This window comes from Dendrobates tinctorius, unplaced genomic scaffold (genome assembly GCF_039654945.1).
Source record: "Dendrobates tinctorius isolate UK_male_01 unplaced genomic scaffold, ASM3965494v1 ptg000063l, whole genome shotgun sequence".
In the NCBI taxonomy this organism is placed as follows: domain Eukaryota; kingdom Metazoa; phylum Chordata; class Amphibia; order Anura; family Dendrobatidae; genus Dendrobates; species Dendrobates tinctorius.
The window spans coordinates 21,015,792-21,031,282 of NW_027361731.1; the positions used below are offsets into that span (position 1 = coordinate 21,015,792).

General features: G+C 40.9%; 1 protein-coding gene across 1 annotated transcript in view; it reads right to left on the reverse strand.

Moving 5' to 3' along the window:
* Positions 1–962: 962 nt before the first annotated feature.
* LOC141094248 (uncharacterized) overlaps positions 963–15,491 on the reverse strand; it is a 34,679-nt gene continuing 20,150 nt past the window's right edge. The window contains exons 2-7 of the mRNA XM_073580066.1: positions 15,312–15,441; positions 15,003–15,182; positions 14,796–14,919; positions 14,615–14,712; positions 14,326–14,416; positions 963–4,097 (exon numbers count right to left, since the gene is read on the reverse strand). Coding sequence (XP_073436167.1) covers positions 2,647–4,097; positions 14,326–14,416; positions 14,615–14,712; positions 14,796–14,919; positions 15,003–15,182; positions 15,312–15,380 — 2,013 coding nt within the window. The 5' untranslated portion in view covers positions 15,381–15,441 and the 3' untranslated portion in view covers positions 963–2,646. The remainder of the gene's footprint in view (positions 4,098–14,325; positions 14,417–14,614; positions 14,713–14,795; positions 14,920–15,002; positions 15,183–15,311; positions 15,442–15,491) is intronic.

The window sequence follows — 15,491 nt, forward strand, 5'->3', positions numbered from 1 at the left end:
TCCTCACTACCTCAAACATATCTATGGCACAGTGGTGGTCAATGGTGTAGATGGTTATTCTTTCAGCTGGGGCCGTGGTCCCCTAAACTGTCATCCTGTAAAATGTCAAATCTGTTTCCCTCTTGATGGAGCCATGATCTGGAAGCCATCCTGTAGAGTGTTCCTGGCTGTGGTCTTGTAAAGAGTCTCTGGCTCTTTGGATCTCTGGATGTCTTGGCTCTCTGGATGTATATTGTTAGAGGAAAATTCCACTTTTATAGCTCACAACTGTTGTCATTCAAGCCAGCATTCAGTGGTCAAGAGGAAGATGTGATGTTACCTTGCATTGTTTGACTGCAGAGTTTTTAATCTTCTTTTGCAAGTCAACAAGCCACAGGACTCACACAATGGTCATTCAACAGATTAAGTAAAAATCCAGTGTTTAATTACCCTACATCGCTGTATTTTAAAGATAGACAAGTTGTAGGAGCTGATATAAGAGGCAAACATTAGCTATTCAAAATGATCAAAAATCATCGTTTAAGACTAATATGACAACAGTGTATGGTTCTTGACCAACTGAAGAACAAACGCATAAATGCAAAACTCAACATATAGATAACAGTCTATTCCTCCTGGCTTACAGAAAATAGACATGTGGATAATTCAGATAGAAAGAATGCTAGGTCGTCACACCAGATTTATAGTTTTTTTATGTTTGGCTGCTGTCACGCACAGACGCTTTTTATTACAAAAACTGCATCAGCATATTTTGAGAACTATAATTTTTCCATAGTTTTCACAAATTGAGAAAATAGATATCCGGCACCGTTGTGTGGAAAAATACCCTGGATGTCTGCACATATATTTTTCACATTAATAAAAAACACCTTAATCCCACTTGGAACGGGTGCTCAATCCCATATTGAAAGAACAGAACATTTCGTTGTGGAGAAAGAGAAAAAGCAGGATGGCACTCACCGTTCATGTGAATCAAATCACTTTATTTCACATACACAAGGCATCGGCATAGGCATGGGAGCAATGTGCTGGAAGACAGACAACAGCCGTTTCGCGCTCAATACGCTTCAACTCTTTTACATTGTCCCCGGATGGGACATCAACTGTATAATGACAGATCGCTGATCTAGCCGATCACAGCGCCATATCTATATGGCAGTTTGCGGTAACAGCTCCTGCAGCGCCTTATATATACACCGCGCAAATCGGGAAAGGATTAAACAAATCTGTCAATGAATGGCTGGATAAGCCAAGTTGTCCCCTTTCAAATACTTATCTCTTCCTACACAGACAATAGGCGATACCGTATATACTCGAGTATAAGCCGAGATTTTCAGCCCTTTTTTTAGGCTGAAAGTGCCCCTTTCGGCTTATACTCAAGTCATTGTTCCAGGGGGTCGGTGGAGGAGCCAGCGGCTGTCACATCATACTCACCCCCTCCTGGTGACATCTCTGCACTTCCCTGCTTCTCAGATGGTCTCCGGTGCCGGCAGCTCTTCCTGCGTTCAGCAGTCACGTGGTACCGCTCATTAAAGTAATGAATATGAACGCGACTCCACTCCCATAGGCGTGGAGCGCATATTCATTACTTTAATGAGTGGTACCATGTGACCACTGAACACAGAAACAAGTGCCGGAGACCATCAGAGAAGCAGGGAAGTTAAGAGAACGCGCCAGGAGGAGGCGAGTATGACGGGGGGAGCCATGCAACATTCACCTGTCCCCGTTCCACCACCGCACTGTCTTCCACATCCTCTGGTTGTGATGTCCAGGTCAGAGGGCGCGATGACATGTTTAGTGCGTGCCCTCTGCCTGAACAGTCAGTGCAGAGACCCAGAAGATGGAGCAGCACGCGGCGGTGGAATGGGTTCAGGTGAATATCTCAAGTGCCAGGGGCCTGAGATGGTGGCAACACCGGCACCTGGCCCCCAGCGACAGGAGGGAAGTATGTCTTTTTTATCACAGCAGCAGCATATGGGGCATATTACTCTATGGAGCATCCTATGGGGCCATTATTAACCTTTATAGAGCAGCATATGGGGCAAATTATTCTATGAAGCATCTTATGGAGCCATCATTAACCATTTATGCAGCATTTTATGGGGCATATTTTTTGTATGGAGCATCTTATGGGGCCCATATTGAACTTTATGGAGCATTATATGGGGCTCCTGATTCAATATGGATATTCAAAAACATTTAACCTTCTGATGTCTCAATTAATTTTACTTTTATTGGTATCTATTTTTATTTGTGAAATTTACCAGTAGCTGCTGTATTTCCCACCCTAGGCTTATTCGAGTAAATAAGTTTTCCCAGTTTTTTTGTGGCAAAACTAGGGACCTCTGCTTAAACTCGAGTATATATGGATTCCTTCTAGTACAGACCATTTGCTATCCCCTCTATAAGCTGAGAATTCAAGAGCTAAGGTGCCAGGATTGACACCTACCTCCAGCAAAAGCCCTTTTGTGTTTACAATATTGGTATATCCAGTTTCCCCCTTTTGTCAACTAAATGTAACTCTACTGCCTTATTAGTTTCAATTCTTGATTATATATTTCCTTCACACTCTACATGAGTTTTGCGAAGAAAAAGATATGATTCCCAGGAATAACATTTCCCACATTCTGAACATAAAAATGGTTTCTAACCTGTATGAGTTCTCTGATGTGCAACAAGCTTTGATCTCGAACTATAACATTTCCCACATTCTGGACATGAATATGGCTTCTCTCCTGTGTGAGTTCTTTGATGTGTAATAAGACCTGGTCCCTGGCTAAAACATTTCCCACATTCTGGACATGAATATGGCTTCTCTCCTGTGTGAATTCTTTGATGTTTAAGAAGATCAGGTTTCTGGATAAAACGTTTCCCACATTCTGGACATGGATATGGCTTTTCCCCTGTGTGAATTCTGTAGTGCCTAAGCAATTTTGACTTCTGGTTAAAACACTTCCCACATTCTGGACATGAATATGGCTTCTCTCCTGTGTGGATTCTTTGATGTTTGAGAAGATATGATCTCTGGCTAAAAGCGATCCCACATTCTGGACATGAATATGGCTTCTCCCCTGTGTGACTTCTGTAATGTGTAATCAAATTTGACTTCTGGTTAAAACGTTTCCCACATTCTGAACATGAAAATGGCTTCTGTCCTGTGTGAATTCTCTCATGTGAAAGCAAGTTAGATTTATGTTTGAAACATTTCCCACATTCTGAACATGATAATGGCTTCTCACCTGTGTGAATTATTTGATGTTTAAGAAGATCTATTTTCTTGGTAAAACATTTCCCACATTCTGAACAAGAAAAAGGCTTCTCCCCTGTGTGACTTCTGTAATGTGTAATCAAATTTGACTTACGGTTAAAACATTTCCCACATTCTGAACATGAAAATGGCTTCTCCCCTGTGTGAATTCTCTGATGATTGAGAAGACTCGATTTCTGGTTGAAACATTTCCCACATTCTGGACATGAATATGGCTTCTCACCTGTGTGAATTATCTGATGTTTAAGAAGATCTATTTTCTTGGTAAAACATTTCCCACATTCTGAACATGAAAAAGGTTTCTCCCCTGTGTGACTTCTGTTATGTGTAATCAAACTTGACTTACGGTTAAAACATTTCCCACATTCTAGACATGAATATGGCTTCTCACCTGTGTGAATTATTTGATGTTTAAGAAGATCTGGTTTCTTGGTAAAACATTTCCCACATTCTGAACATGAATACGGCTTCTCCCCTGTGTGAATTCTGTAATGTGTAACCATATTTGACTTACGGTTAAAACATTTCCCACATTCTGAACATGAAAATGGCTTTTCTCCTGTGTGAATTCTCTCATGTCTAAGCAATTGAGATTTATGTTTAAAATATTTCCCACATTCTGAACAGGTAAATGGTTTCTTCTCTGTGGGAATTATTTCATGTTCAACATCACTTTTGCGGCTTTTATTTTGCTCAACAGTCTGTGATGAATCCAAATAGGTGACTGATTGAAAAGGCTCCGATGATTGATTTTTGCTCTGAAGGGCTGGAGGTATAGCTGGAATAATGGCATGCTTTTCATAGGTATCTGGTTTGACACCACAGTCATCTACCAAAAATAAAACTAATTTTATTATTTTTCAATATCAATGCTTTATATTTTTATATAATTTCTATATACATAATTCTATACAACTCAAAGTATAATGAATATCACAATATCATATGTTGCCTAAATAGAGGTGGCATTTCCAATTAATTCATAAATCATACAAGAGAAAGAAAACAGAAACCATGTGCCATAAAAACAATAAAGTTTTATTATAAATCAATTAAAAAGCATTGAACTGCAATGCAATATTTATAGGAGCAGTTAACCCCTTTCTGCCATGAGACGTACTATCCCGTTCATGTGCCCTGGGACTTAATTCCCAGGGACGGGATAGTACATCATAGCGATCAGCGGCGCCCATGTGGTGAGCGCCGCTGATCGCGGCCGGGTGTCAGCTGATTATCATAGCTGACATCCGGCACAATGTGTCAGGGGCGGTCACGGACCGCCCCCAACACGTTAACCCCTTGCACACCGCGATCAAACACGATCGCGGTGTACCAGGGGTTAAAGGGAAGCATCGGCAGGGAGGGGGGCTCCCTCCGTGCTTCCCTGAGCCCCCCACGGCAGCGCAATGTGCAGCGCTGCTGCGGGGGGCTCCTTCCCTGCAGGCCCCCGAATCCAAGATGGCGACGGGGACCTTCGGGGGCCTACAGGGAGCTGGCTTCCTCAGTGCCTGCAAAGCGCAGGCACGAGGAAGCCTGCTGATCTGTCACAGTGATCTGTGATGTGACAGATCAGCGGTCTGTCACAGGACAGTGCTGTCCCACCTGGGACAATGTAATAAAGTAAAAAAAAAAAAGTGTTAAAATAATAATAATAATTTAAAAAAAAAAAAAAAAAAAAAAAAAAAAAAAAAAAATCGCCAAATAAATTAGAAAAAAAAAAAATATTCCCCCAATAAATTCATTTTTTGGAAATAAAAAAATAAAATAATAAAAGTACACATATTTGGTATCGCCGCGTCCGTAACGACCTGCCCAATAAAACTGTCCCAATAGTTAACCCCTTTAGCGAACCCCTTAAAAAATAAAAAAAAGAAGCAAAAAATAATGCTTTATTATCATACCGCCGAACATAAAGTGCAATAACGCGCGATCAAAAAGACGCATATAAATATCCATGGTACCGCTGAAAACATCATCTTGTCCCACAAAAAACGAGACACCATAAACCATCATCAGCGAAACAATAAAAAAGTTATAGCTCGTGGAATAAAGCGATGCAAAAATAATAATTTTTTATATAAAATAGTTTTCATTGCATAAAACCGACAAAACATAAAAAAACGACCTAAATGAGGTATCGCTGTAACCGTACTGACCTGAAGAATAAAACCGCTTTATCAATTTTATCGCACATGGAATGGTGTAAACGCACCCCCCCAAAAGAAATTCACGCTGGTTTTTGTTCATTCTGCGTCCCAAAAATCGGAATAAAAAGCGATCAAAAGATATCACGTGCCCAAAAATGGTACCAATAAAAACGTCAACTCGTCCCGCAAAAAATAAGACCTCACATGACTCAGTGGGTCAAAATACGGAAAAATTATAGCTCTCAATATGTGGTGATGCAAAAACTATTTTTACAATAAAAAGTGTCTTTTAGCGTGTGACAGCCGCCAAACATAAAAACCGCCATAAATAGTAAATCAAACCCCCCGTTATCACCCCCTTAGTTAGGGAAAAATAATAAAATTAAAAGAAAATGTATTTATTTCCATTTTCCCATTAGGGCTAGGGCTGAGATTAGGGTTAGGGGTGTGTGGGGTTAGGGTTGGAGTTAGAATTGGGGGTTTCTACTGTTTGGGCACATCAGGGGCTCTCCAAATGCAACATGGCATCTGATCTCAATTCCAGCCAATTCTGAGTTGAAAAAGTCATATGGTGCTCCTTCCCTTCCAAGCTCTGCCATGCGCCCAAACAGTGTTTTACCCCCACATGTAGGGTATCAGCCTACTCAGGACAAATTGCAAAACAACTTTTGGGGTCCAATTTCTCCTGTTACCCTTAGGAAAATAAAAATATTGGGGGAAAAAATATTTTTGTGGAAAAAATGATCTTTTTATTTTCACGCCCGGGTGTTATAAACTTCTGTGAAGCACTTGGGGGTTCAAAGTGCTCACCACACATCTAGATAAGTTCCTTAGGGGGTCTAGTTTCCAAAATGGGGTCATTTGTGGGGGGTTTCCACTGTTTAGGTACATTAAGGGCTCTCCAAAGGCAACATGACACCCGCAGACCATTCCATCAAAGTCTGCATTCCAAGACGTCACTACTTCCCTTTCGAGCCCCGACGTGTGCCCATACAGTAGTTTTCTCCCACATATGGGGTGTCAGCGTACTCAGGACAAATTGGACAACAACTTTTGGGGTCTAATTTCTCCTGTTACCCTTGGGAAAATAAAAAAATGGTGACTAAAAGATCATGTTTGTGGAAAAAATACGATTTTATTATTTTCAGGCCCGGGCGTTATAAACTTCTGTGAAGCACTGGAGGGGTCAAAGTGCTCACCACACATCTAGATAAGGGGGGTCTAGTTTCCAAAATGGTGTCATTTGTGGGGGTTTCCACTGTTTTGGTACATCAGGGGTTTTCCAATCGCGACATGGTGTCCGATCTCAGTTCCAGCCAAAAACGTCAAATGGCGCCGCTTCCCTTCCGAGGTCTGCCATGCACCCAAAGAGTGGTCTACCCCCACATATGGGGTATCAGAGTACTCAGGACAAATTGCACAATAACTTTTAGGGTCCTGTTCCCCTTTGAAAAATAAGAATTGAGGGTGAAAAGATCATTTTTGTGGAAAAAATATGATTTTTTAATTGTACCGCTGTACGTTATAAACTTCTGTGAAGCCCTTGTGGGTTCAAAGTTCTAACCACATATCTAGATAAGTTCCTTGGGGGGTCTAGTTTCCAAAATGGGGTCACTTGTGGGGGGTTTCCACTGTTTAGGTACATCAGGGGCTCTCCAAACGTGACATGGCATCCGATCAGAATTCCAGCCAATTTTGCATTGAAAAAGTCAGACGGCGCTCCTTCCCTTCTGAGCTCAGCCATGCGCCGGAACAGTGGTTCCCCCCCACATATCAGGTATCAGCGTACTCAGGACAAATTGCACAATAAATTTTGCAGTCCAATTTCTCCTGTTACCCTTGGTAAAATAAAAAAAATTGAACTTGAAGTATTTTTTTTGTGAAAAAAAGTTAAATGTTCATTTTTTTTTTTAAATATTCAAAAAATTCCTGTGACGCACCTAAAGGGTTAATAAACTTTTTGAATGTGGTTTTGAGCACCTTAAGGGGTGCAGTTTTTAGAATGGTGTCACTTTTGGGTATTTTCTATCATATAGACTCCTCAAAGTGACTTCAAATGTGATGTGGTCCTAAAAATAAAATGGTGTTGCAAAAATGAGAAATCGCTGGTCAATTTTTAACCCTTATAACTTCCTAACAAAAAAAAATTTTGGTTCCAAAATTGTGCTGATGTAAAGTAAACATGTGGGAAATGTTACTTATCAAGTTTTTTGTGTGCCGTATCTCTGTGATTTAAGGGCATAAAAATTCAAAGTTGGAAAATTGCGAAATTTTCAACATTTTTGCCAAATTTCCATTTTTTTCACAAATAAACGCAAGTTATTTGAATGAAATTTAACCACTAACATGAAGTACAATATGTCACGAGAAAACAATGTCAGAATCACCGGGATCCATGGAAGCGTTCCAGAGTTATTACCTCATAAAGGGACAGTGGTCAGAATTGTAAAAAATGGCCCGGTCACTAACGTACAAACCACCCTTGGGGCTTAAGGGGTTAAAGCAAAAAAAATGGCCTATAAACTAGGTACAAAGAACTTCATGAGGAAATATATGCATAAATAGTAATGCAATAGTCCATATATGGAGCTTTTAAAAGGCTTCCAGGGACAATGATTCCCAAAAATATGTAGGTGAAAAAAGACTATATCGAAAGTTCTTTACATATAAGGCCCGCAACATAGAGAATCAGAAAAACTATACCACATTTCTAATTGGAGGTATTTGCTATTATTATTATTATTATTATACCAACTATATTTTGGGATAGGATCTTGGAAATGAGAGTACCCCCCTCCTTCACACGTTTGTGTGTCCAATACATGTGGTGACCGTTTTCAAACGTACCGGAGACACTTAAATACGTAGACCGATTCAAGTGAATGGATATGCGTACATTGTTAGTGTGTTTCCACGGACCGTGTGTCTTTGGGCAAGCCACACTGACATGACTTTTTTAGCAGCAGAACGGGCCACAAAACATCTCGCACACATGTACACTAATGACACATGGATGACAGCCGTGCGTCATCAGGGTGACATGTACCGGCGCCTGGGAATCAGTGGTACTGTTCGCGCTGATCCCCGGCTCCAGGTTTTTGAGACAGCTCACATCATTTTACCCTGCTCTGCCTATGATCAGCGAAAGCAGGGGACAATGTTGAGAATTGTATTCGGCCCCCGCTGTCTAAGTATAAAAACACATTATACTCACCTTAACACCTAATCCAGTGAACCCATTGTCCCCTGTAAAAAAACAAATGAAAAAAAAACAATATCCCTCACCTGTCCAAAGTTGAAAGAATCCAAAATGTTCCCCGCCGTAATCCATCTGTGCAACATTTGCTCATCAGCAAAAGCGATGACCTGAGGTGACCACTCACATTGAAAAGCTAGGTAGAATGACTCATTGCACCCTGATTTCTCAAGGTGAACTGCATTGATCTCACCGAGGTCATCACAATTCATAGGCTGCAGGGAGTCATTTTCCCTTGCTCTTCAGCAGGAGCGGTTGTCTCATAACTCTCCATCAAACTCCATCGCACCCAAAAGCACTACAAATATTGGCTGGTGACTAGCACATCCAACCTTTATCCACCCCCAATTCCTCAAGATGGCTGGACTATCATTTTAAATAAGCCCCTGTACTTTGTGTCACTCCCATCACATTGTAGATTGTAAGCTCTCACAGGGAGGGTCGTCAACTACATTGCATTAATTATTGTATTATTCTTAACTTTGTTATGACTGTTGTATATAAACTGTTGAATTGTAAAGCGCTGTAAAATATTTTGGCGCTATATAAATAAAGTTTATTATTATTATGAGCAAATGTCAGACAGATGGATTACAACGTTGGTAACTTGATTCTTTCAACTTTGGAGAGGTGAGAGATACTGTTGTCTTTTATTTTTGTTTGTTTACAGGTGACAATGGCTTCAGGGGATTAGGCGGTAAGAGCTTGTACCCATTACCGTGAAAAAAAAGTTCTGATTTCGGTCCAGAAAAGTAGGACTAATGTCATGAACGTGCCATGCAATTTTCATGCAATTACAATCCGATTTTTCACACCTAGCATCAGATTGACATCTGAATGCCATGTCATTGCTATTCGATTGCAATATGATTTTATCATGAACTGTGACATAGACTAATTCTCCATGTCATTTACACATGTTTTTCCAAGGAAATATACTTTAATGCACACACATATATATTGATGAAAAGCCAGCAATTCATCGGCCGCATACAGTAGAATTACAGTGTGGCAAATGGGTTGATGGTTGGGGGGTTGATGGCACCTTTGTATTGTCAGGTGACATCAAGCCCAGAGGTTAGTAAAGGAGAGGTGTTTGTAAGGGTATGTTTCTACAGTCAAGAAATGCTGTGGATTGGACGCTGCGCACAGTCATAGCATCCAATCCGCAGCGGCCAGATGTTACAGCATAGTGGAGGGGATTTTATGAAATTCCATCTCCACTATGCGTGCGAACACGCAGGTGGCATACCTGCATGTACGCACATGTGGCGCATCTTTCTAGACCACAGCACATCTTTTTCTTGCGGAGACGCACAGTCTCCGCAAGATAAATAGCCCCGTCCTATGTATAGGATGCGGTGACTCTGTACTTGTTCAATGAACATATGCGGAATCACCGCACGTACAAACTGGGGTAGCACTTTGGGCGAAGCTGCGTCCAAAGCGCTGCCAATACCCCACGTGGAAACATACTCTAATACGTCCCCATTACTAACCCCATAGTCAAATTGTATATAAAAAACCTTTGTATTTGTAAAAACACACCGAGAATAAAGTCCTTTAATTGAAAGAATGACACAAACTCCTTTAACAAACCTACATTAAACCATACTCATGTCATTGCCCAGTCCACTCAAGCCAATGTCCCCTGTAACAAAATTAAAATTACAACCATATTCCTCACCTGACCCTCAAGAAGATAATAATCCATTTATCCCGCGTCGCATCTAGCTCTGCTACATCCTGACTGCATTGTTGCATAATGCAACTGTACAACATTCTATCCAGCAGAGAAACTGAGCTGTGCATGCTTGGTTAGATGTCTCACAGTGAACTCCTTTCACCTCACAGCGAGCGTGAGAAAGTTCTCAGGCTCACTGCACCAACAGAAAGGTCCAGGGAATTCAGAACCAATGAACTCAGTTCAACTCACTAACGTCAGTGCGAGCACCGTTAGAACTCTTCCCACAGCTATAGCGCTGACGTGAGTTGAACTGAATTCATTGGTTGTGAAGTCACAGGACCTTTCTGCCATCATTGTGAGCATGGGAACTTCCTCACACTCGTGGTGACATCAGTGAGGTGAAAAGAGTTCACCGCGAGACACTGAGCTGCGCAAACACACACAGCTCAGTGCCTCTGCTGGATGGTAGCCTGCCATGTAGATGTAGCAGAGCTAGACCAGTCATGGGGCAAATGGATTATTATCCTCTCGGCGGACAGGTGAGGAATTTTGTTATTTATTACTTTAATTATGCTACAGGAGACATTGCCTTCAGTGGACTGGGCAATGATGTGAGTATGGTTTATTTTAGATTCATTTAAAGGAATAAGTGTCATTCTTTCAATTAAAGACTTTATTCTTGGTGTGTGTGTTTTATTCTAATTCAAATTGACTATGGGGTTAGTAATGGGGGTGTCTTATTGACGCCTCTCTATTACTAATTTCTGGGCTTGATGTCACCTGACAATACAAAAGGTGACATCAATCCCCCCCATCACCCCATTTGCCACCACACCAGGGCAAATGGGAAGAGCGAGGCTAAGTGCCAGAATTGGTGCATCTTAGATAAGCTCCATTTCTGGGGCAGCTGAGAGCTGATGTTTTTAGTCTGGAATGGAGCCAATGTCCATGGTCCCTTTGTAGGCTATTAATACCAGCCCAAACCTGTCTGCCAAGCCTTTGCTGGTTATTAATTATAGGGAGACTTTACGTCATTTTTTTTTGAGGGGACTCCCATTTTAATAACCAGGAAAGGCCAAGTATACAGCTGTGAACTGATATTAATATCCTGGGAAGTTCCATGTGTATTACCCCCTTACTAGGCTATAAACATTTGCCCACAGCTGTCAGCTTTCCCCCTGCTGGTTAGTAAATTGTCGGTGGACCCTATGTTAGTTATTTCAGAAAATAATTTAGTAACTAATAAAATACTTGTAGAGTAAGCTGCACACACTGTACTAATTCTATATGTGACTGACATCTTTTTATATCTATCTATTCTATTGGGTCACGCTGTGATTTTACAGTATGCGGCAGATGAATTGCCGGCTTTTTCAAAGGACATGGGTGTGTAAAATTTGGACGGCACTCGCATGGTCTGAGTGCATTGTGATTTTTTTTCTTGCACCCATTGATTGGCATTGGTTTCCCTGTTTAGGCACATCAGGAGGTCTTCAAACGCGACATGGCGTCCGTTAATTAATCCATCAAATTTTACATTCAAAAAGTCAAATGGCGCTCCAACCCTTCCGAGCCCTGCCGTGCACCCAAACAGTAGATTACCCCCACATGTAGGGTATCAGCATGCTCAGGAGAAATTGCACAACAAAATGTATGGTCCATTTTCTCTTGCTACCCTTGCAAAAGGAAAAAAAAAAAAAAAAAAATTAGGTCTAAATGAAAATTTTTGTGATAGAAAAGTAAATGTTTATTTTTTCGTTCCACATTCCAAAAATTCCTGCGAAGTACCTGAAGGGTTAATAAACTTCTTGAATGTGGTTTTGAGCACCATGAGGGGTGCAGTTTTTAGAATGGTGTCATTTTGGGGTATTTTCTGTCATGTACAATCCTCAACGTCACTTCAAATGTGATGTGGTCTCTTAAAAAAAAAAAAAAAATTATATTATGAAATATATATATTTGTAAAATTTGTTGAAAAAATGAGAAATCGCTGGTCAACTTTAACCCTTATAACTTCCTAACAAAAAAAAAAAAGTTTCAAAAATTGTGCTCATGTAAAGTCGACATGTGGGAAATGTTATTTATTAACTATTTTGTGCGATACGACGGATTTAAGGGCATAAAAATTAAAAGTTGAAAAATTTCAAAAATTTTCGCCAAATTTCCGTTTTGTCGCTAATAAACGCAAGTTATATCAAAAAAAGGTTACTGCCATCATAAAGTACAATATGTCACGAGAAAACAAACGCAGAATCAGTGGGATACGTTGAAGTGTTCCAGAGTCATTACCTCAAAAAGGGACAGTGGTCAGAATTGAAAAATTGTCTGGGTTAGAAAGGTGAAAACAAGCTGGGTCGCGAAGGGGTTAATGAGAGAAAAACCCACAATGGTCACAGACATATCTTGAATCTGACAAAAGTAATAAAGAATAAAAAAATTGAAGAAAATGAAAAAATTAAAGTCAGACATTGCTTTTCAGCCATGCTTCCACGGAATTAATAATAAAACTCATGAAATAGGCCTGGACAGAAATGATGGTACCCTAAATATTTTGTTGCACAACCTTTTGAGGCAATCACTGCAATCAAACGATTCCTGTAACTGTCAATGAGACTTCTGCGCCTCTCGACAGGCATTTTTGCCCACTCCTGAAGAGCAAACTGCTCCAGTTGTCTTGTGTTTGAAGGTTGCCTTTTCCAGACGGCATGTTTCAGCTCTTTCCAAAGATGCTCCATAGGATTTAGGTCAGGGCTCATAGAAGGCCACTTCAGAATAGTCCAATGTTTTCCTCTTAGCCTTCTTTGGGTGTTTCTAGCTGTGTGTTTTGGGTCATTATTCTGTTTTTAGACTCATGACCTGCGACTGACACTGGTCAGTACATTTCTCTCTAGAATCCCTTGATAGTCTTGAGATTTCATCGTACCCTGCACAGATTCAAGACACCCTGTGCCATATGCAGCAAAGCAGCCCCAGAACATAACAGAGCCTCCTCCATGTTTCACAGTAGGGACAGTGTTCTTTTATTGATATGCTTCATTTTCCATCTGTGAATATAGGGCTGATGTGCATTGCCCAAAAGTTCCATGTTTGTCTCATCTGTCCATAGGACATTCTCCTAGAAGCTTTGTGGCTTGTCAACATGTAGTTTGGCAAATTTCAGTCTTGCTTTTTTGTGATTTATTTTTCAACAATGGCGTCCTCCTCCATGAAGTCCACTTTGGCTCATACAACGACGGATGGTGTGATCTGACACTGATGTTTCTTGAGCTTGAAGTTCACCTTTAATCTCTTTAGAAGTTTTTCTGGGCTCTTTTTTATCTTTCGTATTATGCGTCTCTTTGATTTATCAATTTTCCTCCTGTGGCCATGTCCAGGGAGGTTGGCTATAATCCCATGGATCTTAAATTTCTGAATAATATGTGCAACTGTAGTCACAGGAATTTCAAGCTGCTTGGAGATGGTCTTATTAGCCTTTACCTTTAACATGCTTGTCTATAATGTTCTTTCTAATCTCCTGAGACAAATCTTTCCTTCGCTTCCTCTGGTCCATGTTGAGTGTGATACTCTATGTGCTGTTTGGTGACATGGTGTGTAGCTGTAGCCCTCCATACAGACACACTCACTGATTCCAAGATTGTAGACACCCATGATGCTAATTAGTGGACACTCCGCGATTTAACATGTCCCTTTTGTCACATTATTTTCAGGGGTACCATCATTTCTGTCCAGGCCTATTTCATGAGTTATTTTTTTTAAAAATTTTGTGGAAGCATGGCTGAAGAGCAATGTCTTACTTTCATTTGTTTATTTTCATAGATTTTTCTATTTATTACTTTTGTCAGATTCAAGTTATTTCTGTGACCATTGCTGGTTTTCTTTCATTAAACGAGGGGAACCAACAATTTTGACCACATGTGTAATTACAGTAGAATCTGTGACTTCTCTGCATTTAGTGGTCACTACTCACCTGGGTAGTCATATGTAGGAATCTCCTCTTTACACCGCTCATCACCCCTCACATATGTCTCTGTAGTATTAATATGGGTCAGATCTTCACCCTGAAACAAATATTGTAAAAGTCACCGACAGATGGAGAAGTCCCATCTATGATCTGCTCTAATCCTGCCATCTCCACCGCTCTCATTACACAAGTATAAACCATATAATACTGGTGGATAAAACAAGACTGAGCACAAGACCTTCACAGTCGTCTACACATCATAGGGGAGATCTCATGACACCTTCTCTCCATCTACCTGATGATCCTGAGGAGCATTGGGATCTTCTTGGTTACAGTCCTGTGGAAGAAGAGGACGGGGACATCTCTCTGGTGTTGTCCTCCTACTGGATAGATCTGGAGGAAACACATACAGGGACTGAATTCATTCTTTACATACAGATAATTATAGGCCGTGTGTATTTAGTCCTGTCTATTACCTGGTGATGTGAGGGGCTGGGGAACCTCCATCATGACGTCCTTATACACATCTTTGTGTCCTTCTAAATACTCCCACTCCTCCATGGAGAAATAGACGGCGACATCCTGACACCGTATAGGAACCTGACACATACAATGATACCGTCATCCCCCCGATCCCTTTATAGTGTTACTGTATAATGTCCCAGCATTCCCAGCAGTGTCACCTTTCCAGTCAGCAGCTCAATCATCTTATAGGTCAGTTCTAGGATCTTCTGGTGATTGATGTCCTCACATATCAGGAGGTGAGGTTGAGGCCATGTGATTGGGCTCAGGGGTCTTCCCCATCCCTCAGACACAGGGTCCTGACAGCGATCACTAGAGGTCTTCTTCACTACTGTGTAATCCTGGTTATGGAGAGACACATTAATAAATCTCACTACAGACATTTCCAGAGTCCTCACCTCTCCAGTTCTGTCCATCTGTAATTCCCATAGATAAGAATGATGTAATGTGACGCCATCAGAATCTCTCACCTCTCCAGTAAGCCGGAAGAGGATCTCTAGGGTGAGGTGTAATATCTTCTCCATCTTGTCAGTAGCCATTCGTTAAAGTTTAAAGTAAATTTTCTAGAAGATAATTATACCGATTGTATCTGCCAGGATCCTAAATGGAAGGAAGATCAGCTGATGAAGAATCATACAAAATACCATGGG